General features: G+C 38.9%; 1 protein-coding gene across 1 annotated transcript in view; it reads right to left on the bottom strand.

The window, feature by feature from the left end:
- The window catches only part of LOC133657139 (suppressor of tumorigenicity 14 protein homolog), a 46188-nt gene that overhangs the window by 16181 nt on the left and 4149 nt on the right, over positions 1-25858 (bottom strand). Inside the window, exons 2-13 of the mRNA XM_062058100.1 lie at positions 20662-20821; positions 12991-13121; positions 12854-12924; positions 12532-12725; positions 12431-12466; positions 12135-12363; positions 9326-9462; positions 3727-3824; positions 3555-3655; positions 3359-3492; positions 3187-3291; positions 3008-3115 (exon numbers count right to left, since the gene is read on the bottom strand). Of these exons, the coding sequence (XP_061914084.1) occupies positions 3008-3115; positions 3187-3291; positions 3359-3492; positions 3555-3655; positions 3727-3824; positions 9326-9462; positions 12135-12363; positions 12431-12466; positions 12532-12725; positions 12854-12924; positions 12991-13121; positions 20662-20821 (1504 nt within the window). The remainder of the gene's footprint in view (positions 1-3007; positions 3116-3186; positions 3292-3358; positions 3493-3554; positions 3656-3726; positions 3825-9325; positions 9463-12134; positions 12364-12430; positions 12467-12531; positions 12726-12853; positions 12925-12990; positions 13122-20661; positions 20822-25858) is intronic.

Raw genomic sequence — 25858 nt, 5'->3', positions numbered from 1 at the left:
GGAAGAATGTAATACAAAATATCAATACAAAGTGTCAAGACAGAATAAACTCTCTGCTGCTGCAGCAACAGAGATACAGTCTATAGGTCCCTAGGATATATAGATATCTAATGTATTCATACATTGTTTATGTAGGATATACGCATGTATATATAACCTAATCATATTGTTTCTTCAATTTAAAAATAGCTTACCGTTTTTTCCCCCTTCTCTGGGATTATATTCCCAGTTTTGATCTCGGACGCCTGGTCACTTATAGCGTATAAGAATATTATATTACTGTTAAGCAAACTATGAATAATAAAACTTGCCAAAACATGTGTCCGTTATCATAGCTACACGTATGACAAAAAACCGCGTGAAAATCAGTGGTATTCAGTGAGGTAAAATGAATTAAATGCGCTGACAGTTCATTGCTCCTGACAAATGAATTGCACTGAGTGGAGCGGATCACCACTCCAAGATGGCGGCCCCGCGTCTCGTCTGCGCCAGTAGGCAGTAGCGCTCGATGCTGCGTACCCTTAAAACATGTCTATGGTTATAACGTTAGCAGTGAGTTTACAGCCTCACTGATTTAACTACACAGCAAATAAAAGTCATGTTACTTAGCCAATAAACGTTATCTTACATTTAAAACTTACCCTTCTTTGTGCAACTTCAAATGTCGAAAGAAGTTGGAAGTTGTTGCGTCTCCGTCTGTAATATTCGAACTGCGTGATTTGCATTCGCAATTCGTTTTTTGTTGACCAAGTCGTAGTTTTTATACCCGAACGAAACCAACTTTGGCATAATTGTTTCTCTCTGCCGCATTGTTTGACAACTCTTGTTCGGTGGTTGTCCTGCAATTTGATTGGATGAATGCTGTGTGATGAAAACAACGTATAACTAATTTGATTGGCTGTTGTACTGACAGCACACCAGCTGACAAGCAGCACACACGCTGATAGACAGACAGACACGTACAAAATGAAAGATACAGAGCGCTCCCAAATAACTTTTTAAGCTTTGGGTTTTGGGGAAAGTAGCAAGTCATGTCAAGTCAAAAGGCTCAAGTCCAAGTGAAGTCACAAGTCATTGATGTTAAAGTCTAAGTCGAGTTGCAAGTCTCTTTACATTTTGTCAAGTCGAGTCTAAAGTCATCAAATTCATGACTCGAGTCTGACTCGAGTCCAAGTCATGTGACTCGAGTCCACACCTCTGTAATCTAGAATTAACTTTCAGCAGCTCTCTGGCTGATGATGTCAATATAGCAGCAGAAGCTAGTTAGCGCTTTGTGATCACGGTGCCGCTAAAAACAGTTTGTCTGTGTTAGCGCGTATAATAACAATATCGCGAATACTTGGTTAATATTTAGGTCACGACATGTACCGTAAATTCCGGCCTATAAGCCGCTGCATTTTCCCCAAACTTTGAGCCCTGCATCTTACAAAACGGCGCGGCTAATTTACGGATTTTTCTTCGCTGACGGCCATAATAAAAAGTTTTCAAACAAAAAAAACAAGCAAATACACTAAAAAGGTGTTTTATAGTTTGTGCTATGGCGCCATCTTATGAGCGTGTCCTTCCATTTAGAGCTTTCAACCAGAAATATAAGTGTGCGAATACTTGGTTAATATTTAGGTCACGACATGTACCGTAAATTCCGGCCTATAAGCCGCTGCATTTTCCCCACACTTTGAGCCCTGCATCTTACAAAACGGCGCGGCTAATTTACGGATTTTTCTTCGCTGACGGCCATAATAAAAAGTTTTCAAACAAAAAAAACAAGCAAATACACTAAAAAGGTGTTTTATAGTTTGTGCTATGGCGCCATCTTATGAGCGTGTCCTTCCATTTAGAGCTTTCAACCAGAAATATAAGTGTGTTCCGTCTCCTAGCCATCCATAGCGTTTCTACTCGTATAAATTCTTCATTCATCACTCCAACAACGTTTGTAAGTTTTACAATATAACTAAAACAATTCTTACTGACTAAACCTTCCCGTCTGTGATGTCTGTAGGAGTGTTTTCATGCATGTTTGTAACTTAATCAAGCTAGCGTCACTAGCATTAGCTAATATGCTAACACGTTTACGAGTGTTAGTGTTATTGTTATCAACTTACAATGGCATTCTTTTTGTATTGTTTCACAAATTCCTCAGTAAATTCACCGAAACGTCACCGTGGATTTATTGAGATGTTTAGCCGTTTTAATGCCTTAAACCAGAAGTGAAACTGTCCGTAGCATTTTTGCTCAAAAGGATTCTTCATTCATCACTTCAAGCAAAGTTTGTAAGTTTTACAATATAACTAAAACAATTCTTACTTACTAAACCGTCCCATGTGTGATGTCTGTAGGAGTGTTTTCACGCATATTTGTACGTGCTATCGTAATGTAGTCAAGATAGCGTCGCTAGCATGAGCTAATATGCTAACACATTTACAAGTGTCTGTGTTATTAACTTACAATGGCATTCTTTTTGTATTGTTTCAGTTTCACAAATTCCTCAGTAAATTCACCAAAACGTCACTGTGGAGTTATTGAGTCTGTTTAGCTGATTGGAGAGCTAGCTTGCGCAGCTAGCGGGTCCATGACGATGACTTCTGTTTTGTTTGATCAGCCGTTTTACTGCCGCGTTACAGACACCGTTTGGAAACAATTAAGGTATGCAAATAAACATTTATAATATCTTTCTGTGTAAATAACTCATTTCACAACGTATATATAGCCCGGTGCGGCTAAAATATGGAAAAAAATGTTTTCTCTAAGATTGAGTGGGTGTGGCTTATATACCGGTGTGCTCAATAGTCCGGCAAATACAGTATATGAAGTATTGTTGGCGGGTTTTGGATGATTTTTGGAGCGGAATATTGTACTCCCTTTTGCAGCATTGTTAGCCACCTCTTACTTGCTGTATTTTACGATTTAGAATGCGTCAAATAAAGAAAAACATGTGTTCTTGACTCACATAAGTATTGACAACATTTTCTAAAAGTGCAGTTTCCCTTGTGCGTGAACATTCCCTCACCGCAGTCGCGCTCGTCCGAGTTGTCTCCACAGTCGTCAACGCCATCGCACGCCCAGAACCTGGGCTTACAGCGGCCATTTTGACACCTCATGTGGGACGCCTGGCAGGCTGTGACAAGTCGTGACAGCGTGAGCACGGACGACGTCTCGCCGCCGTCCCGAAAACGAGAACTCACTCACCGCAGTCGTCTTCGTCGCTGGCGTCTCCGCAGTCGTCCACGCCGTCGCACCTCAAGCCAGAGTCCACGCACAATTCATTGGTGCACCGGAAGCGTCCCGGACACGCTGCCTCGCGATACAACACACGGCGGTCAAGATGGCGTCGACTCGTACCGGTGAGAGACAGACTTACGGTCACTGGGGACAAACGCCTTGTACTCGGCCAGGAAACCCTGATCCACGTAGGACGAGTCCGAGTTGAACTTGACCGTCATCACGTTGCTTCGGCTCTCCACCACCTTGCTGCCCGCCATGGCCCCGCACAGTCTGACAGGAAGTGACCTCAGCTTTCAAGTCTAAACGTGATCAGCCGAGGAGACAAAACCCACCTGCGACCGTTGACCTCCACGTAATCCCGCGAACAATCGGCGGAGTCGTTTCCCACGTAGAACTTTTGGAACTCCACTTTGACCGACTTGTCCTCCGGCACCTGGGAGAGGACAGGGTGGCACTTGAAGAAGGCGATCATGAGGAAAATGGCCATGTGGAGGAGCGACTGGCCTGGATGCTCCACACACACACGCTCCCAGGAGGGTAGCTGGACGGGAAGAACGGCGAGGAGAAGAAGCCCGCGTCGCCACTCAGAGTTCCTCCGCAGTCTGCCCGCCAGCACAAAGGTTAAAGGTTACATTCTTGAAGGGGAACTGCACTTTTTTTAAAATGTTGCCTGTCTGTCGTTCACAATCTTTGACAGACAAGAGGACGAAAACTTTTTTTTTTTTTTGCACTTTCACTTGTAAAAATCGACTCGTTCTTGGTGGCTAGCAATGCAGCAATCAATTCTACCTCTCAATCACAGCTGTCAAACTCAAGGTCGGGGGCCAGCATCGTTTTATACGACCCGCCAAGGCTTGGAAATAATATGCGTCAATAAAGTACTTTCTTACTAAATACAGCATTAAATTACAATTTAATCTTTAGTACTATAATTCCCCCCAAAAACGGATTAACTGGCTGGAATATAAAGACAATATAACATACATCCATAAATGTGGATGCATATGCAAAAGTGCAATATATTTATCTGTACAGTAATCTATTTATTTATATCTGCACATTATTGCTCTTTTATCCTGCACTACAAAGAGCTAATGCAACAAAATGTTCTTCTTATCTGTACTGTAAAGTTCAAATTTGAATGACAATAAAAGGAAGTTTAAGTCTAATATAATGTAACAAATGTATTTTATTAAATAACTAGAAGAGGCAATTCCTCAAGGAATTGCGTGTGAACGCTCCAATGCTGACGTTGAAGTGAAATGCTGACACAATGTAGTATGAATGTAAGAATAGTTATTGTTGGAATAGTTTGAATGTTGAAGAGCTGATGCTGAACTGAAATGCTAATGTAATGTAGGATCAATGTAGAAATGGTTTGAATGTTGAAATCGCTGAAATAGTTTGAATGTTGGAAAGGTTTGAATGTTGAAGAGTTTGAATTTCCAGGGAAACCGGAATTTGGTTTGGAACTTGGGAAAATGTTAGTTTGAATGTCAAGGATGAGTGGAACGTGTTGATGTTGGAATGGTTTGAATCGGTTGAAAAATGTGGGAATTGTGCAACTTGGAAAAATGTCCCATTCATTTCAATGGGAAATTCCTGGAAATTTTGGGAAAAGCGGGATTTAAAAAAACAAAAACAATTAGGAGCATGAATGTCCTGAATGAGCTGAATTGGTTGGTGTTGGAATTGTTTAAATCGGTCAAGAAATGTTGAATTAGTAACCGTTTTTAATTGAGAATTTCCGGAAAACCGGGAATTTTTCCAGTTCCTTAACCAACTTGGTTTTTGTCCTGAATATGAGTGTTTTGACGGTGGAACGATTGAAATGGGTTGAACAATGTGAAAGGAGTAGTCGAACTTAAGGGTGGAAATACCGTATTTCCTTGAATTGGCGCAGGGAATATAGTATTCGCACGTCTAGAATTACTGCCGGGTCAAACTCGTTTCTCAAAATAATTAACGCATGCTTGGCCTTATCGCCGGTTTATTATTGAAGCTGGATCAAATTCGTTTCGCAAAATATTAATTTTATTATCGCATGTCTATAATTTTCGCCGGGTCAAACTCGTTTCGCAAAATATTTAGCATATGGCTAGAACTTCCACCGGGTCAAATTCGTTACGTCACGAGTGACGCATCTGTCCTCCTTTTCAAAATGGAGGAAGCTGATTTCAGTAGTTTACAATCGCACAAAGGAAAAAAGATAAAGAGCTTTTCAGTAGGATTTAAGGTCCAAGCTATTGAATACCGGTACAGTATGCTAAAGAGAACAGTAAGCAGCTATGTTTTATTAATATACCGTAGCTGCGTGTGTGAAATACTGTATAAGTCATTAAATCACTCCCGCCTCCTGGTGGTAGAGGGCGCTGCCGCGCTAGTGATCCTTCTTGCGACTTCCTGTACTGCAGAAGAAGTGAACACACGCAGCAAGAGATTTATTTTTTCCCTCTGCCTGAACTTCTAACATGGAGGATCACATACAGGTATCTAAAATAAAACAGTTTTCTAAACTGGACTTTCAATCGAAGCAGGAGGTAATAATTAAAGGAATATCTCCATCGAAACAGAGACTTTTAAAACTGAAGAAAGAAAATAAGGAAGACTTCTATAAAGAAGTTATCGATGCTTTTGGTCAGAAGGAGCTGCAAATGGACTCCATTTATAAGTACAGGTAAGACCATAATAACGTTTTTTTTAATTAAATGTGCTTTTCATGATGGTATGCTTACATGACACTCAAAGCGCACGCCTACATTTTATGGATTCCTTTTGGTAAACGCCGGAGTGAGAAGAGGTTTTAAAATAATTACCGCATGCACGGCCATCCCGCCGGTTTCCGGTAAACGCAGGTGTGACAGGAGGTTTTAAATTAATTAACGCCCCTGCGGCTATTCAAGGAAATACGGTAGGTTACCAAAAAACGGGAATTCCTGGAAATGTGTTAAATGTGGAAAAATTGTAGTTTAAATGTCCAGGATGAGTGGAATGTGTTGATGTTGGAATGGTTTGAATCGGTTGAAAAATGTGGGAATTGTGCAATTTGGAAAAATGTCCCATTCATTTCAATGTGAAATTCCTGGAAATTTGGGAATTTTGGGAAAAGCGGGATTTAAAAAACAAAAACAATTAGGAGCATGAATGTCCTGAATGAGCTGAATTGGTTGGTGTTGGAATTGTTTAAATCGGTCAAGAAATGTTGAATTGGTTACAGTTTTTAATTGACAAATTCCTGGAATTTCGGGAAAACCGGGGAATTTTTCCAGTTCCTTAATCAACTTGGTTTTTGTCCTGAATATGAGGAGTGTTTTGACGGTGAAACGGTTGAAATGGGTTGAAAAATGTGAAAGGAATAGTCGGACTTAAGGGTGGAAATAGGTTACCAAAAAACGAGAATTTCTAGAAATTTGTTGAATGTGGAAAAATGGTAGTTTGAATGTCCGTGATGAGTGGAATGTGTTGATGTTGGAATGGTTTGAATCGGTTGAAAAATGTGGGAATTCTGCAACTTGGAAAAATGTCCCATTTATTTCAATGGGAACTTCCTGGGAATTTGGGAATTTTGGGAGAAGCGGGATTTTTAAAAATAAATCATTAGGAGCATGAATGTCCTGAATGAGCTGAATTGGTTGGTGTTGGAATTGTTTAAATCGGTCAAGAAATGTTGAATTAGTAACAGTTTTTAATTGAGAAATTCCTGGAATTTCAGGAAACTGGGAATTTTTCCAGTTCCTTAACCAACTTGGGTTTTGTCTTGAATATGAGGAGTGTTTTGACGGTGAAACGGTTGAAATGGGTGGAAAAATGTGAAAGGAGTACCCGAACTTAAGGGTAAAAATAGGTTACCAAAAACGGGAATTCCTGGAAATTTGTTGAACGTGGAAAAATTGTTATGAAGGTGTCTGTTATTACATTATATATATACTTGCAGTGTGTATATTGTACATATGACATATTGTTATGAAGGTGTCTGTTACTACATTATATATATACTTGCAGTGTGTATATTGTACATATTACATATTGTTATGAAGGTGTCCGTTACTACATTATATATATACTTGCAGTGTGTATATTGTACATATTACATATTTTTATGAAGGTGTCCGTTACTACATTATATATATAGTTACAGTGTGTATATTGTACATATTACATATTGTTATGAAGGTGTCTGTTACTACATTATATATATGTATACTTGCAGTGTGTATATTGTACATATTACATATTGTTATGAAGGTGTCTGTTACTACATTATATATATACTTGCAGTGTGTATATTGTACATATTACATATTGTTATGAAGGTGTCTGTTACTACATTATATATATACTTGCAGTGTGTATATTGTACATATTACATATTGTTATGAAGGTGTCTGTTACTACATTATATATATACTTGCAGTGTGTATATTGTACATATTACATATTGTTATGGTGTCTGTTACTACATTATATATATGTATACTTGCAGTGTGTATATTGTACATATTACATATTGTTATGAAGGTGTCTGTTACTACATTATATATATGTATACTTGCAGTGTGTATATTGTACATATTACATATTGTTATGAAGGTGTCTGTTACTACATTATATATATACTTGCAGTGTGTATATTGTACATATTACATATTGTTATGAAGGTGTCTGTTATTACATTATATATATACTTGCAGTGTGTATATTGTACATATGACATATTGTTATGAAGGTGTCTGTTACTACATTATATACATACTTGCAGTGTGTATATTGTACATATTACATATTGTTATGAAGGTGTCCGTTACTACATTATATATATACTTGCAGTGTGTATATTGTACATATTACATATTGTTATGAAGGTGTCTGTTACTACATTATATATATGTATACTTGCAGTGTGTATATTGTACATATTACATATTGTTATGAAGGTGTCTGTTACTACATTATATATATACTTGCAGTGTGTATATTGTACATATTACATATTGTTATGAAGGTGTCTGTTACTACATTATATATATACTGGCAGTGTGTATATTGTACATATTACATATTGTTATGGTGTCTGTTACTACATTATATATATGTATACTTGCAGTGTGTATATTGTACATATTACATATTGTTATGAAGGTGTCTGTTACTACATTATATATATGTATACTTGCAGTGTGTATATTGTACATATTACATATTGTTATGAAGGTGTCTGTTACTACATTATATATATACTTGCAGTGTGTATATTGTACATATTACATATTGTTATGAAGGTGTCTGTTACTACATTATATATATACTTGCAGTGTGTATATTGTACATATTACATATTGTTATGAAGGTGTCTGTTACTACATTATATATATATGTATACTTGCAGTGTGTATATTGTACATATTACATATTGTTATGAAGGTGTCTGTTACTACATTATATATATACTTGCAGTGTGTATATTGTACATATTACATATTGTTATGAAGGTGTCTGTTACTACATTATATATATGTATACTTGCAGTGTGTATATTGTACATATTACATATTGTTATGAAGGTGTCTGTTACTACATTATATATATGTATACTTGCAGTGTGTATATTGTACATATTACATATTGTTATGAAGGTGTCTGTTACTACATTATATATATGTATACTTGCAGTGTGTATATTGTACATATTACATATTGTTATGAAGGTGTCTGTTACTACATTATATATATACTTGCAGTGTGTATATTACATATTGTTATGAAGGTGTCTGTTACTACATTATATATATATGTATACTTGCAGTGTGTATATTGTACATATGACATATTGTTATGAAGGTGTCTGTTACTACATTATATATATACATGCAGAGTGTACATAAACGTTGATGGAAGGTGTTGAAGTAGTTTTAGAGACTTTGAAGGCTACAACAATGACTTCCATTAGTTGCATCTTACAGGCGTTTTTATCATCTTTAAAAAAAAAAGACATGTTCTTGTCTCTCTTGTGGTTGTGAACGATAGGCAACATTTAAAAAAAGAAATGTAGTTCCCCTTTGAAGCTAATTTAGTCAACAGATAGAAAAAAGTGTCCTGTGCCCACCTGGTGGCGCCAGAGAGACCTGCGAGTAGGTGGCCCTGAAGCCCGGGAAGTTCTTCTGCTGGTCGGTGACCAGCGTCAGCAGCATGACGCTGCCTGATGACACGAAGGACAGCGAGCGGTGAGGAAAGCCACAATGTCTGCGGACAAAACGGTAACGTTATTTGCTGCGGAATAATCCACTTTTGTCAAGTGCGAGGCGCCGCCTGTGTGACCTTGGCCCCCTTTAACCTTGCAAATGTTCAAATAACTTGTTTGTGCTGTGAAAATTACCCTATTTACTTTATTCTAAAATACATTTCCTGACTAGTGACGTCATCGAGCCCCCACATGGTCCAAATCTCCCTAAACTGGTCCCAAACATTATTGTGTCCATTATCATGTTTATGTTAACTTTTTATACTTTTATTTTTAAAGGTAGGAGACCCAGAGATTTTGACAAGGTTGGTTGTCAGTTTATACAAGTTCATAACATCATTATAATAGTTAATAACATCACTATAACAGTTAACATCATAATAATAGTAAATAACATCATTATAATAGTTAATCATGTAAAAACTATAATAAACTATTATTTTTGTGCACAAACGTTTGGGACAAGTTAAGGGAGATTTTGACAAGGTTGGTTGTCAGGTTATGAATAATAACACGTTCATAACCATTACAATAGTTAATAACATAATACTTAATAACATCATTATAATAGTTAATAACGTAAAAACTATAATAGACTATTACTTTTGTGCACAAACGTTTGGGACAAGTTAAGGGAGATTTTGACAAGGTTGAATATCAGGTTATGAATAATAACACATTAATAACATAATTATAGTAGTTAATAACATCTTTATATTAGTTAATAACATTATAATAGTTAATAACGTAAAAACTATAATATACTATTACTTTTGTGCACAAACCTTTGGGACAAGTTAAGGGAGATTTCGACAAAGTTGGTTGTGAGTAAAAGCACGTTAATAACATCATTATAATAATTAATAACATCATTTTAATAGTTAACGTAAAAACTATAATAGACTATTACTTTTGTGCACAAACGTTTGGTATAAGTTTGGGGAGATTTTGACAAGGTTGGTTGTCCGTTTATACAAGTTCATAACATCATTATAACAGTTAATAACATCATTATAATGGTTAATAACATCACTATAACAGTTAACATCATAATAATAGTAAATAACATCATTATAATAGTTAATAATGTAAAAACTATAATAAACTATTATTTTTGTGCACAAACGTTTGGGACAAGTAAAGGGAGATTTTGACAAGGTTGGTTGTCAGGTTATGAATAATAACACGTTCATAACCATTACAATAGTTAATAACATAATAGTTAATAACATCATTATAATAGTTAATAACGTAAAAACTATAATAGACTATTACTTTTGTGCACAAACGTTTGGGACAAGTTAAGGGAGATTTTGACAAGGTTGAATATCAGGTTATGAATAATAACACATTAATAACATAATTATAATAGTTAATAACATCTTTATATTAGTTAATAACATCATTATAATAGTTAATAACGTAAAAACTATAATATACTATTACTTTTGTGCACAAACCTTTGGGACAAGTTAAGGGAGATTTCGACAAAGTTGGTTGTGAGTAAAAACACGTTAATAACATCATTATAATAATTAATAACATCATTTTAATAGTTAACGTAAAAACTATAATAGACTATTACTTTTGTGCACAAACGTTTGGTATAAGTTTGGGGAGATTTTGACAAGGTTGGTTGTCAGGTTATGAATAATAACACCTTAATAACATAATAGTTAATAACATTATAACAAGTAACATAAAAACTATAATAGACTACTATTGTTTGGGACAAGTTAGGGAGATTTTGACAAGGTGCGGAGTTATGAAAAATAACACGTTAATAACATCATTATAATAGTTAATAACATAATAGTTAATAACATCAATATAATAGCTAATAATATAATTATAACAGTTAATAACATAAAAACTATAATAGACTATTACTTTTGTGCACAAACGTTTGGGGCAAGTAAGGGAGATTTTGACGAGGTTATTTGTCAGGTTATGAATAAAAACACCTTAACATCATTAGAATGTTAACATAAAAACTATAATAGACTATTATTTTTGTGCACAAACATTTGGGACAAGTTAGGGAGATTTTGACAAGGTGGGAGTTATGAGTAATAACACGTTAATAACATCATTATAATAGTTAACATAATTATAATAGTTAATATCATAAAAACTATAATAGACTATAATTTTTGCGCACAAACGTTTGGGACAAGTTAAGGGAGATTTTGACAAGGTTGGTTGTCAGGTTAGGAATAATAACACCTTTATAACATAATTATAATAGTTAATAACATAATTATAATTGTTAATAACATAATTATAATAGTTAATAACATAATTATAATTGTTAATACCATAAAAACTATAATGGACTGTTATTTTGTGCATCGTCCTTGGGACAAGTTAAGGGAGATTTTCACAAGGTTGGTTGTCAGGTGAATAATAACATGTTATTAACATCATTATAATAGTTAATAACATCATTATAATAATATCATTATAATAGTTAACATACAAACTATAATAGATTATTATTTTTGGGACAAGTTAAGGGAGATTTTGACAAGGTGGGGGCTGTTATGAATAATATCACGTTAATAAACAATTATGAAATGTTAACATAAAAACTATAACAGACAAAAATGTTATTTTAATATTTGCCATATTCGGGGAGGGGCCAACGTCACACGGTGCGAAAGCGGCGCCTCACTCTGTGATGGCGGCTTGCTCGATGGGCGCCAGCGAGTCGTAGATCTTGACGAAGTCGCGCTCGCAGTCGTCCTCCAGGATCAAAGTGTCGAAGTCCAGCCGCACGCGGTGGGCGGGGTCGGCCCGCAGGCGCCACTGCAGGTAGACGCCGGGCGGGTACGGGGAATCGGGGAAACCCGGCGACTGAACGACTCCGCCCTCTCGGACGTGAACGTTGAAAGACTTCCTGACTGGCGATGAGCACACGTAGTTGAGTTAGTGTTGAATGTCGGGGGGGGGGGAAACCCACCATCTTACCCGACACGGATGATGATGTCATCCGAGGATCGATGGCTGCACAAAAACACATTTTATTTATGATTGCTGCTGTGATTCATCTCGTCAAGAATGTTGTCCACCTCGTGTTACGACTCCGTCCACGTGGAGCGCGTCATCAGGTTTCAGCATCACCCTCCCTTGCCGACCCCGTTGACTCCCCGCCGCCGTTTGCAGCGATTTGATGGCGGCGTCGACGGAAGGCTGCAGCGCGGCGGGTACGTGGAACTCCGACTGGTAGTACGCCGTCACCGAGTCATCGCCGCCATCGCTGCGACTGCAGAAACATGGACAACTTCAGTCTTTGGATCACGTGACTTCATCCTACTTCCTGTTTGTCTCTGGTCTGGGGGGTGATGGGTAATGGCGTCCGAAAGCTAAAACTTACACTGTCATGTGACCCACCTGAACGCTTCCACGGACGAGCGTGCGAAGTATTTGACCAGCGCCGCGTTTTCGGAGTACATGGCGTGTAACTGCAAGACAAAGTGTTAGCGTTAGCGGCGGCCGAGCTCCTCCGGGGCGCCACGCTCGCCACTCACCTGCTGGCTGACCAGGGACGACATCTTGGAGAACTGGACGCTCCCGGAGTCCTCGTACGCCGGAAGGAAGCGCTGCCCGGCGATCGCCATGGAGCCCACGTAGACGCGTCTGACCGGCGTGTTGCTGTGCACTGCCCGTGCAAACAAGCAAAACATCACCACAGGAAGTTGCCCCTCCCCCTTTTTGTTGCAAATATTAAAATATTACTGACATTCGTTTGTGCCGTTACGATTTTGAAGTTATTCTAAGGCCTCGTTTTCACTGCACACCAAATCTGATTTATTTGCCCTCAAGTGACTCAGATCTGATTTTTGTTGCCGGTCTAAATGCTCCAAAGTGATCTTTTGGCATCAGATTCAGGCCACACCCGGATTTAGTCCAAATCCGATTGGAATCCGATCTTTTCAAATGTAACTTCAGTCTAAACGCAATGCGACCTGAATGCGACTCTTTTGGCTTGTCACACCACGCTTTGCCTTATTTGGAGTGTAGTTTTGGTTCCTGTCTTGTGCTCTTATTTTGTAGGTTCTTCACTCCCTGTTTCCCCCTTTCCTGCAGCATTTTTGGCCCTCATCTGGTTGTCTGGACGTTATTCACTGGTTCCGTGCTGAGTTCAAGTACGCACAAACTTTGTGGGCGCTGTCTGCTCCATATTTCTTGTAAGTGTTGTTGCTGTGTTCCAGCATTTACTTATTTTTTATATTTTTTATTAATCAGTCCAACAAAATAATACACAATAATAATACAATTCCAATTCCAAAACCAGCAACATTCAGAATAGCAATCAACAGAGCAATTGAGAGGACACACAAACATGACACAAAACAATCCAAAAGTAGTCCAACGAAAATAAATAATATCAACAACAGTATCAATGTTAATAAGAATTCCAACATAGCAGTGATTATAAATCCCTCATTTACATTATCATCACAGCCATTTATAAAAAAATTACATAAAAACATTTAAAACATTTACAATAGTGTTACAGTGGCTTACACTTGCATCACATCTCATAAGCTTGACAACACATTGTGTCCAATATTTACCACAAAGATAAAAGAAGTCATTCATATTTTAGGTTAATGTAATAGTTAAAACAAACTTATCAGCCATTAAAAGATTTCAACACTCCCAAATATATTACACCACATACATCCTTTCATACTTTATTGTCATGACTTGTCACACCACGCTATGCCTTATTTGGAGTGTGGTTTTAGTTCCTGGCTTGCGCTCTTATTTTGTAGGTTCTTCTCTTCCTGTTCCCCCCTTTCCTGCAGCAGTTTTGCCCCTCATTTGGTTGTCGGGACGTTATTCACTGGTACCATGCTGAGTTCAAGTACGCACAAACTTTGTGGACACCGTCTGCTCCACATTTCTTGTAAGTGTTGTTGCTATGTTCCAGCATTTACTTATTTTTTTAAATTTTTATTAATCAGTCCAACAAAATAATACACAATAATACAATAATATTCCAATTCCAAAACCAGCAACATTCAGAATAGCAATCAACAGAGCAATTGAGAGGACACACAAACATGACACAAAACAATCCAAAAGTAGTCCAACAAAAATGAATATCAACAACAGTATTAATGTTAATAAGAATTCCAACATAGTGATTAGAAATCCCTCATTGACAATATCATCACAGCCATTTATAAAAAATAAAATATAAACATTAAAATTTTCACAGTGGCTTACACTTGCATCACATCTCCTAAGTTTGACAACACATTGTGTCCAATATTTACCACAAAGATAAAATAAGTCATATTTTAGGTTCATTTAATAGTTAAAACAAATTTAACAGCCATTAAAAGATTACAACACTCCCAAGTATATTACACTATTTACATTTTTTCATACTTTATTATCACGACTTGTCACACCAGGCCATACCTTATTTGGAGTGTAGTTTTAGTTCCTGGCTTGCGCTCTTATTTTGTAGGTTCTTCACTTCCTTTTTCCCCCTTTCCTGCAGCAGCTTTTCCCCTCACCTGTTTCACCATATAAGTTGAGCTTGCGACAGCATTTGGTTGTCGGGATGTTATTCACTGGTTCCATGCTGAGTTCATGTACGCACGTACTTTGTGGACGCCGTCTGCTCCACATTCTTGTAAGTGTTGTTGCTGTGTTCCAGCATTTTGTTTTGTTTCCTTCATAGTCTGTCCGCTCAGAGCACTTCCCTCTTGCTCTCGCTTTTTGTTTGTTTAGTCAACAAATACCTTTTTTACTGCACGCTGCCTCCTTGTTAGTCTGCATTTTAAAATCACTAAAACTTTGTGGTCTCACACGACGCACCGCTTGACAATTATATGACTTTCATTTATGTCCGCTTACAAAACCACTCATTTATAAGGTGTTGCAACTTTTATTTTATTTTGCAGTATTAGCGACTTCCTTGTTCATTTACGGAATCCAGTCAACTTTCTATGTATTCACTTTATCGAACTGCGTGTGCAAGTGACATCGAGGCCACATCGGGGCCACTTAGGGGCCACTAAGACTACGTTTACACTGCTGGCCAAAGTGGCCCAAACCAAATCGGATTTTCTTGACATCCGATTTTTTCCATCTGACTGTTTACACTGCAAGTAAAATGTGATTTTGTTTTTATCAGACTCCTGTGTAAAGGCGCACAGGCCCCAATGTGGCCTCAATGTGGCCCCAATGTGGCCTCGACGTCACTTGCATGCGCAGTTCAATGACGTGAAAACAAAGGAAGTTGACCAGGAGGAAGTCACTACTACTACAAAATAAAATAAAAGTCGCAACACCTTAAAAATGTGTGTTTTTTTAGAACTATAGTCTCTAAGGACTCCTTCGTGGGTCCAACTAGTCTAAGGACACATTCGTCAGTCCAACTATAGTTTTAGAGATTCTGTAGTGGTTCCAACTGTAGTCTCGAAAGATTATTTGGTGGGTCTAACTATAGTCTCTAAGGACTCTTTAGTGGGTCCAACTAGTCTAAGGACACATTAGTCAGTCCAACTATAGTCTCTAAGAATTCTTTAGTGGATCCAACTATAGTCTCTAAGGAATCTTTAGTGGATCCAACTAGTCTAAGGACGCATTAGTCAGTCCAACTATAGTCTCTAAGGATTCTTTAGTGGATCCAACTATAGTCTCTAAGGAATCTTTAGTGGATCCAACTATAGTCTCTAAGGACTCTTTAGTGGGTCCAAAAAGACTAAGGACACATTAGTCAGTCCAACTATAGTCTCTAAGGATTCTTTAGTGGGTCCCACTATAGTCTCTAAGGACTCTTTAGTGGGTCCAACTAGTCTAAGGACGCATTAGTCAGTCCAACTATAGTCTCTAAGGATTCTTTAGTGGATCCAACTATAGTCTCTAAGGAATCTTTAGTGGATCCAACTATAGTCTCTAAGGACTATTTAGTGGGTCCAAAAAGACTAAGGACACATTAGTCAGTCCAACTATAGTCTCTAAGGATTCTTTAGTGGGTCCCACTATAGTCTCTAAGGACTCTTTAGTGGGTCCAACTAGTCTAAGGACGCATTAGTCAGTCCAACTATAGTCTCTAAGAATTCTTTAGTGGATCCAACTATAGTCTCTAAGGAATCTTTAGTGGATCCAACTAGTCTAAGGACGCATTAGTCAGTCCAACTATAGTCTCTAAGGATTCTTTAGTGGATCCAACTATAGTCTCTAAGGACTCTTTAGTGGGTCCAAAAAGACTAAGGACACATTAGTCAGTCCAACTATAGTCAGTCCAACTATAGTCTCTAAGGATTCTTTAGTAGGTCCCACTATAGTCTCTAAGGACTCTTTTGTGGGTCCAACAAGGCTAAGGACACGTAAATCAGTCCAACTATAGTTTTAAAGGATTATTTAGTGAGTCCAACTATAGTCTCTAAGGACTCTTTAGTGGGTCCAACTATAGTCTCTAAGGCAGTGGTTCTTAACCTGGGTTCGATCGAACCCTAGGGGTTCGGTGAGTCGACCTCAGGGGTTTGGTGGAGCCTCCGCCGCAGAGGTCAAGACACACCCGTCTCATCATGTAAATAAAAACTTCTCCCTATCGTTGTATTATGGATACGGCAAGAGCAGAAGTCACACTGGTTTTCAGGTGTATAATTTGTTGCGAGTTCATGCACTGAGTTGGTTTTGTTCTTTGAACAAGGTGATGTTCATGCATGGTTCATTTTGAGCACCAGTAAAAAAAACATAACTTTGTCTTGAATTTGAAAAATTTTTTATTTTTTTTTTTCACTAAAGAAGGGTTCGGTGAATGCGCATATGAAACCGGTGGGGTTCAGTACCTCCAACAAGGTTAAGAACCACTGCTCTAAAGACTCTTTAGTGGGTCCAACTAGTCTAAGGACACATTAGTCAGTCCAACTATAGTTTTTAAGGATTCTTTAGTGGGTCCAACTATAGTCTCTAAGGACTCTTTAGTGGGTCCAACGATAGTCTCTAAAGACTCTTTAGTGCAGGGGTGTCAAACTCAAATACAGAGTGGGCCAAAATTTAAAACTGAACAAAGCCGCGGGCCAAGGTTGTACAAATTAACCTTTTAATAGGGACCCAAACAAGTTTTGCATTGAATATTGAACAAGAAAGGCTTATATAACTTTATAGTGACATGCAAAATCGAGTTTCAAATAATAATAATAATAAAAATAAAAAAACATCAATGGTATATCAAAAAAATGATAAATGGTAAATGATAAATGGGTTATACTTGTATAGCGCTTTTCTACCTTCAAGGTACTCAAATACAATTTAAATAAAAATTAAATGCCTCTTTTCTATTTGCAGCCTTCTGAGGTAAATATCAACATTAACTTTTTCCACAGGCTAATAAATTTGAAAATAAAATAATTAATAAACCAACCATTCAGGACTTTAAACAGCTCAGTTTGCAACACACTGATCTAATCTGATGTGCACAAGCCAGATACCTGCCATCTTTTCTTGGATGCTAGTTCATTAATGTCGCGGCTCAGGCTTTGAGCTGAGGCAACCTTCATTATCGAACATAGGTGTTCATCAGTCATTACTACAGTCTTGGGGGCGTGCCTTAAAAGCACTGCCATTAATGTCCGCTTCTCATCCATTCTAACAACGTGCCGGCCCAGTCACAGGGATATGTGCGGCTTCTGTCCGCACACACAAGTTAATGCAACGCATACTTGATCAACAGCGATACAGGTTACACTGTGGGTGCCCGAATAAACAACTTTAACATTGTTAGAAATATACACCACACTATGAATCCACACCAAACAAGAATGACAAACACATTTCGGGAGAATATCCGCACCGTAACACAACATAAACACAACAGAACAAATACCCATAACCCTTTGCAGCACTAACTCTTCCGGGACGCTACAAAAGAATATCCACACCGTAACACAACATAAACACAACAGAACAAATACCCAGAACCCTTTGCAGCACTAACTCTTCCGGGACGCTACAAAATACACCCCCCGCTAACCCTCCCCGCGACTTGATCAATTGAAAAGTAGCTCGCCTGCAGAAAAAGTGTGAGCACCCCTGCTTTAGTGGGTCCAACTAGTCCAGGGGTCGGCAACCTTTACCACTCAAAGAGCCATTTTGGCAAGTTTCACAAATTAAAGAAAGTAATGGGAGCCACAAAAATTTTTTTTAAATGAAAAACACCGCATAAAAAGCTTAAATGCTTTGTGCTATGTTAACCAGGGGTCTCCGACACACTCACCGGCACGCACTTTAATGTGGAAATTTGATGTTAGTGCAGCCCGCGAGTTTTGAATGAATGGCGCTTGATAGCGTCATACTTGCCAACCCTCTCATTTTTCCCGGGAGACTCCCGAATATCAGAGCGTGATGACACTGCATTTGGCGCCCTCTACAGTCTGCCCTAAAAGTGTACCTGCTCGACCACTTGTAGAATGCAGTTTCAGCTTGCTCACGTAAGTGACAGCAAGGCGTACTAGCTCAGCAGCCACACATCTTACACTGACGGTACCAATACCCAGAATCCCATGCAGCCCTAACTCTTCCGCTCAACCAACGCACGGAGAGGGGGGGGTTGATGTGTGGGGGGATTTGGTGGTAGCGGGGGTGTATAATGTAGACCGGAAGAGTTAGGGCTGCATGGGATTCTGGGTAATGGTTGTGTTGTGTTTATGTTGTGTTACGGTGGGATGTTCTCCAGAAATGTGTTTTTCATTCTTTTTTGGTGTGGGTTCACAGTGTGGCGCATATTTGTAACGTAACAATGTTAAAGTTGTTTGATACGGCTACCGTCAGTGTAAGCTGTGTGGCTGATGAGTAAGTATGCTTTGCTGTCTCCTGTGTGTGCAAGTAATAACAACATGCAACATGTGGCTGGACTGGCACGCTGTATGTAAATGCTATAGAGGACAATTACTGCAGTGCAATTAGGGCACGCCCGTTATTTAGTAATTAGAGTGTAAATAGGATTATTTTTTCCCTGGGAGTTATCTAGGAGAGACACTGAGATCCATAAACCTCCTGGGAAAATCGGGGGGGTCGGCATGTATGTAGCTGAGCCGCATCAGAGTGGTCAAGGAGCCGCATGCGGCTCCGGAGCCGCGGGTTGCCGACCCCTGAACTAGTCAAAAGACACATTAGTCAGTCCAACTATAGTTTTTAAGGATTCTTAAGTGCGTCCAACTAAAGTCTCTAAGGCAGGGGTGTCAAACGTACGGCCCAAGGGCCGGATCAGGCCTGCGAACAGGTTTTATCCGGCCCGCGGGATGAGTTTGCTAAGTATAAAAATCAACCTGAAATTTTTGAATGAAAGAAACCGCTGTTCTAAATGTGTCCACTGGATGTCGCAATAGCAATTATTTGTATTCTTTGTATCATGATGTTAGTACATCAGTCGAGGAAAATTATCAAACTACATAGCTAACATACTGTAATTTGAATTTGATATTTTTTTTTAATCTTGATCAGATCAGATCAGATCAGATCCAGATCAGAATCGTTTTATTGCCATTGTTTGAGAACGGGTTCACAAACTAGGAATTTTTCTTGGTGCAAACGTGCGACATAAAACACATATTGATAGATTGCAAATTAACACCAATGAGTTGACTGATGAACATTATCACATAATTTATTCAGAAATTATATATAACGACAAATAAAGATAGAATACTTTTAACTGCAACATGTAAGTGTAAAAAACCCCAACAACATTATGATTTGTACAATTTCAGAATGTGCTAGTTCTATTTTTAAACAAAGAAAACAATCAGAAGTTGTCTTTATTTTTAAGTTATCATGCCGTGATTTTACCAGTCCGGCCCACTTGGGAGTAGTTGTACTCCATGTGGCCCCAGATCTAAAATGAGTTTGACACCACTATACGAGACAAAAACTTTTATTACACTGTAATATAAGTTTTTGTCTCGTATAGTTTTTTATGTTATTAATGCTTTGTGATGCATATCAAGTCTTATAAAAAAGGTAATAACATAATGTTAATAGTTAGACAAGTGATAAGGATGTGTCCTTTCATGTTAGTGACACAGTTGCAGTTCATTTTTACACACACACACACACACACACACACACACACACACACACACACACACACACACACACACACACACACACACACACACACACACACACACACACACACACACACACACACACACACAGGGGCGTGAGCTCACCGTAGAAGCGCCACAGCAGCAGTCCAGTCAGCAGACTGAGAAGGAGCGCCACCACCACGATGATGACGCCCGCCCACAGCTTTCTACGCCCGGGTTTTTTCTCCAACTTCTTGGCATCGGGGGCGGGAAGAAACTGAAGGCCGGCGTCCAAGTCTGGATCCTGGCGGGTGGAGGTTGCCATGGTAACATTTTAAATGAAAAAATAAACGTCCAATGTATATATCAGTACTAAGCATTTTGTACTAATATTTTTTTGTCTCATAAAATCAAAAAGGTGTTTTTAGTTGTTTTTTTTTAAAGCTCATCCTGACAAAATAAAATAAAAGTCGCAACACCTTAAAAATTAGTGTTTTTTTTAGGTGAACTATATATAGTCTCTAAAGACTCCTTCGTGGGTCTAAGACACAGTCAGTCCAACGATAGTCTCTAAGGACTCTTTAGTGGGTCAACTATAGTCTCTAAGGACTCTTTAGAGCAGTGGTCCCCAACCTTTTTGTAGCTGGGGACCGGTCAACGCTTGAAAATTTGTCCCACGGACCGGGGGCGTGGGGGGGAGTGGATTTTTTTTCTTTTCATAAAGAAATACAATCATGTGTGCTTACGGACTGTATCCCTGCAGACTGTATTGATCTATATTGATATATAATGTATATATTGTGTTTTTTATGTTGATTTAATAAAAAAAATAAATTAAAAAAAAAAAGATTTTTTTTTATTTTTTATTTCTTGCGCGGCCCGGTACCAATCGGTCCGCCCGGTGGTTGGGGACCACTGCTTTAGAGGGTCCAACTATAGTCTCTAAGGACTCTTTATTGGGTCCAACTAGTTTAAAGGCCTACTGAAATGATTTTTTTTTTATTAAACGGGGATAGCAGGTCCGTTCTATTTGTCATACTTGATCATTTCGCGATATTGCCATATTTTTGCTGAAAGGATTTAGTAGAGAACATCGACGATAAAGTTTGCAACTTTTGGTCGCTGATAAAAAAAGCCTTGCCTGTACCGGAAGTAGCGTGACGTCACAGGTTGAAGGGCTCCTCACATTTCTCCATTGTTTACACCAGCAGCGAGAGCCATTCGGACCGAGAAAGCGACGATTACCCCATTAATTTGAGCGAGGCTGAAAGATTTGTGAATGAGGAACGTGAGAGTGAAGGAATAGAGTGCAGTGCAGGACGTATCATTTTTCGCTCTGACCGTAACTTAGGTACAAGGGTTCATTGGATTCCACACTTTCTCCTTTTTCTATTGTGGATCACGGATTTGTATTTTAAACCACCTCGGATACTATATCCTCTTGAAAATGAGAGTCGAGAACGCGAAATAGACATTCACAGTGACTTTTATCTCCGCGACAATACATCGGTGAAGCACTTTAGCTACGGGAGCTAACGTGATAGCATCGTGCTTAAATGCAGATAGAAGCAAAAGAAATAAGCCCCTGACTGGAAGGATAGACAGAAGATCAACAATACTACTATCAGGAGACACCGAACCAAACACTGGACCTGTAACTAAACGGTTAATGCTGTGCCGCCTGTCGAAGCCTAGCAATACTGTTGCTAACGACGCCATTGAAGCTAACTTAGCTACGGGACCTCGTCAGAGCTATGATAAAAACATTAGCGCTCCACCTACGCCAGCTTTCATCTGCTCATCAACACCCGTGCTCACCTGCGTTCCAGCGATCGGCGGCGCGACAAAGGACTTCACCCGATCATCGATGCGGTCGGCGGCTAGCGTCGGATAGCGTCGGATAGCGCGTCTGCTATCCAACTCAAAGTCCTCCTGGTTGTGTTGCTGTAGCCGGCCGCTAATACACCGATCCCACCTACAGCTTTCTTCTTTGCAGTCTTCATTGTTCATTAAACAAATTGCAAAATATTCACCAACACAGATGTCCAGAATACTGTGGAATTTTGCGATGAAAACAGAGCTGTTTGTATTGGATACAATGGTGTACCAATACGTCCGGTTCAACCATTGACGTCACGCGCAAACGTCATCATATCGAAACGTTTTCAGCTGGAAGTTTGCCGGGAAATTTAAAATTGCACTTTATAAGTTAACTCGGCCGTATTGGCATGTGTTGCAATGTTAAGATTTCATCATTGATATATAAACTATCAGACTGCGTGGTCGGTAGTAGTGGGTTTCAGTAGGCCTTTAAGGATACATTAGTCAGTCCAACTATAGTCTTTAAGGATTCTTTAGTGGGTCCAACTATAGTCTCTAAGGACTCTTTAGTGGGTCTGACTAGTCTGAGGACACATTAGTCAGTCCAACTATAGTTTTTAAGGATTCTTTAGTGGGTCCAACTATAGTCTCTAAGGACTCTTTATTGGGTCCAACTAGTTTAAGGATACATTAGTCAGTCCAACTATAGTCTTTAAGGATTCTGTAGTGGGTCCAACTAGTTTAAGGACACATTAGTCAGTCCAACTATAGTTTTTAAGGATTCTTTAGTGGGTCCAACTATAGTCTCTAAGGACTCTTTAGTGGGTCTGACTAGTCTGAGGACACATTAGTCAGTCCAACTATAGTTTCTTTAGTGGGTCCAACTATAGTCTCTAAGGACTCTTTAGTGGGTCCAACTAGTTTAAGGACACATTAGTCAGTCCAACTATAGTTTTTAAGGATTCTTTAGTGGGTCCAACTATAGTCTCTAAGGACTATTTAGTGGGTCCGACTAGTCTGAGGACACATTAGTCAGTCCAGCTATAGTTTTTAAGGATTCTTTAGTGGGTCCAACTATAGTCTCTAAGGACTCTTTAGTGGGTCCAACAAGTCTGAAGACACATTAGTCAGTCCAACTATAGTTTTTAAGGACTCTTCAGTGGGTCCAACTATAGTCTCTAAGGACTCTTTAGTGGGTCCAACTAGTCTAAAGACACATTAGTCAGTCCAACTATAGTTTTTAAGGACTCTTCAGTGGGTCCAACTATAGTCTCTAAGGACTCTTTAGTGGGTTCAACTAGTCTAAGGACACATTAGTCAGTCCAACTATAGTTTTTAGGAAGTATCTAGTAGGTTCAACTATAGTCTCAAAGGACTCTTTAGTGGGTCCAACTATAGTCTCTAAGGACTCTTTAGTGGGTCCAACTAGTCTAAGGACACATTAGTCAGTCCAACTATAGTATCTAAGGACTATTTAGTGCAGGGGTCTCAAACTCAATTTACCTGGGGGCCACTGGATGCAGAAACTGGGTGAGGCTGGGCCGCAAGAAAATATTTCTAAAAAAAAATCTAACATGCACTTTTTAATGAATTCACCTTCTTTGAATGGCTTTCCCGTCCTAGCAACCATCTCACTCACCATGTAGCTAGCTTTGACTGCTGCATCGCTCTTTTCGCTTGCTTTCTTGACGAAATCTTGTTGCCTCAGTAGACTGCTTTTAAAATTTGCAACCCGGTTCACTCTCTCATCTCCCTGGTATTTTGCATACTCTTCAGCATGTCTAGTTGTATAATGACGTTTCAAATTGTATTCCTTGTGTACTGCAACTTTCTCTGTATTAACTACAGAAAAGAGCTATAAGGATTATTCATAAAGTAGATTACTTAGAACACACTAACATATTATTTATTAATTCGGGTTTATTGAAATTACAGGAGCTAGTAAAGTTACAGACATTATGTGTCATGTTTAAGGCTAAAAGTAAAACATTACCAGCAAATTTACACAAAATGTTTGTCATCACTTCTGAGAATGAAGAGCATAGAAGAAAAGGTCATTTCCAACATCAGTATTCAAGGACAACTTTAAAACAAATGTGCATATCAGTGGTGGGGGTTAAACTATGGAATTCTCTTTACAATGAGATAAAAGATTGTAAAAATATATTCCAATTGCAAAAAATATATAAAGACAGAACAATAAGATCATATGGACAGCCATAAGTGTTTACATTTTGCTTTATATTTATTATTTTACTTATTTTTTGCCTGGTTTTGTATTTGTTTTGTATCATCCCGTGAGGTGTATATTACATCTTTTGTTTTTTTGTTCGGTTTGTACATCATGAAGGTTTGCACTTCTTGTGTTTTTTTGTTTGTTTTCGTTATATTGGGATGTAATTGTTGGTTTATATGATATCATTAAGTAAGACTACGTATTATGTTGAAGGGGGCAGAAAAATATAAGATTTTTCTTCATCCTGCTCCTTCTCAGGCGTTGGTGTGTAAATGTATAATTGAATAATTGAGGTATAATTGTCTATCAATCAAAGATGCACATCAATGAAGGAGAAAAATAAAAATGAAATGAAATAAAATGAGACACGTCGGGGTGCCCCTGTGCTCAACAAAGAAATATTGCATCAAAAATCGTCTCTGTCTGGAGCCAACGGGAGGGGGGGGGGGCTCGCCGTGGAGTTTACAGTTACGGTAGCACAATTAGCCCCGAACGGGCTAACATCACCACTAACGTGTTACACGTCTGATTCGCCCAGCGACTCTCTGTCAGAGTATCAGCGCTGGGGTCCAGTGCACCACACTTTTGTATTGTCGCTCGCTCCTTCGGCGGAGTGCTTTGGAAGGTACCGGACCGCTGCGGTCTTCCCCGCCCGGACTGTTTACAACGGGGGCGGGAGCGAGCAGGCGGGCGAGCGAGGGAGGCAAGGAGGGAGGGAGGGAGGAAGAGTGTGTGCGGGTGTCGTGGAAAAGCGGCAAAATGTTTCTCTGCTTGCATCACGCAAGTGACGTCAATGCATACTTGCCAACCTTGAGACCTCCGAATTCGGGAGATGGGGGGGGGGGGGGGTTGGGGGTAGCGGGGGTATTTTTGTAGCCCGGAAGAGTTAGGGCTGCAAAGGATTCTGGGTATTTGTTCTGTTGTGTTTATGTTGTGTTTAAAGATTAAAGTACCAATGATTGTCACACACACACTAGATGTGGTGAAGGTGCGGATGTTCTCCCGAAATGTGTTTGTCATTCTTATTTGGTCTGGGTTCACAATGTGGCGCATATTTGTAACAGTGTTAAAAAAATAAATTAAATAAAATATGACCACCCTCAGAGTGACATGTATGAATGTTCCTTAAGTATGTCTTGCAATAACTGTCGTGTGTCTGCAGAAGCCTCATACAACATGTGTCTGGGCCGGCACGCTGTTAGTATGGAGAAAAAGATGATGCGGTGACAGTTTCTAAAGGACACTAAAGATGGTGCCATCACGGCACACCCTCAATGTTGTTGA

The sequence above is a fragment of the Entelurus aequoreus genome, linkage group LG01 (assembly GCF_033978785.1).
Source record: "Entelurus aequoreus isolate RoL-2023_Sb linkage group LG01, RoL_Eaeq_v1.1, whole genome shotgun sequence".
NCBI lineage: Eukaryota > Metazoa > Chordata > Actinopteri > Syngnathiformes > Syngnathidae > Entelurus > Entelurus aequoreus.
Note: the sequence above shows the minus strand (reverse complement) of the source record. Positions and strands in the feature narration are given on the sequence as shown.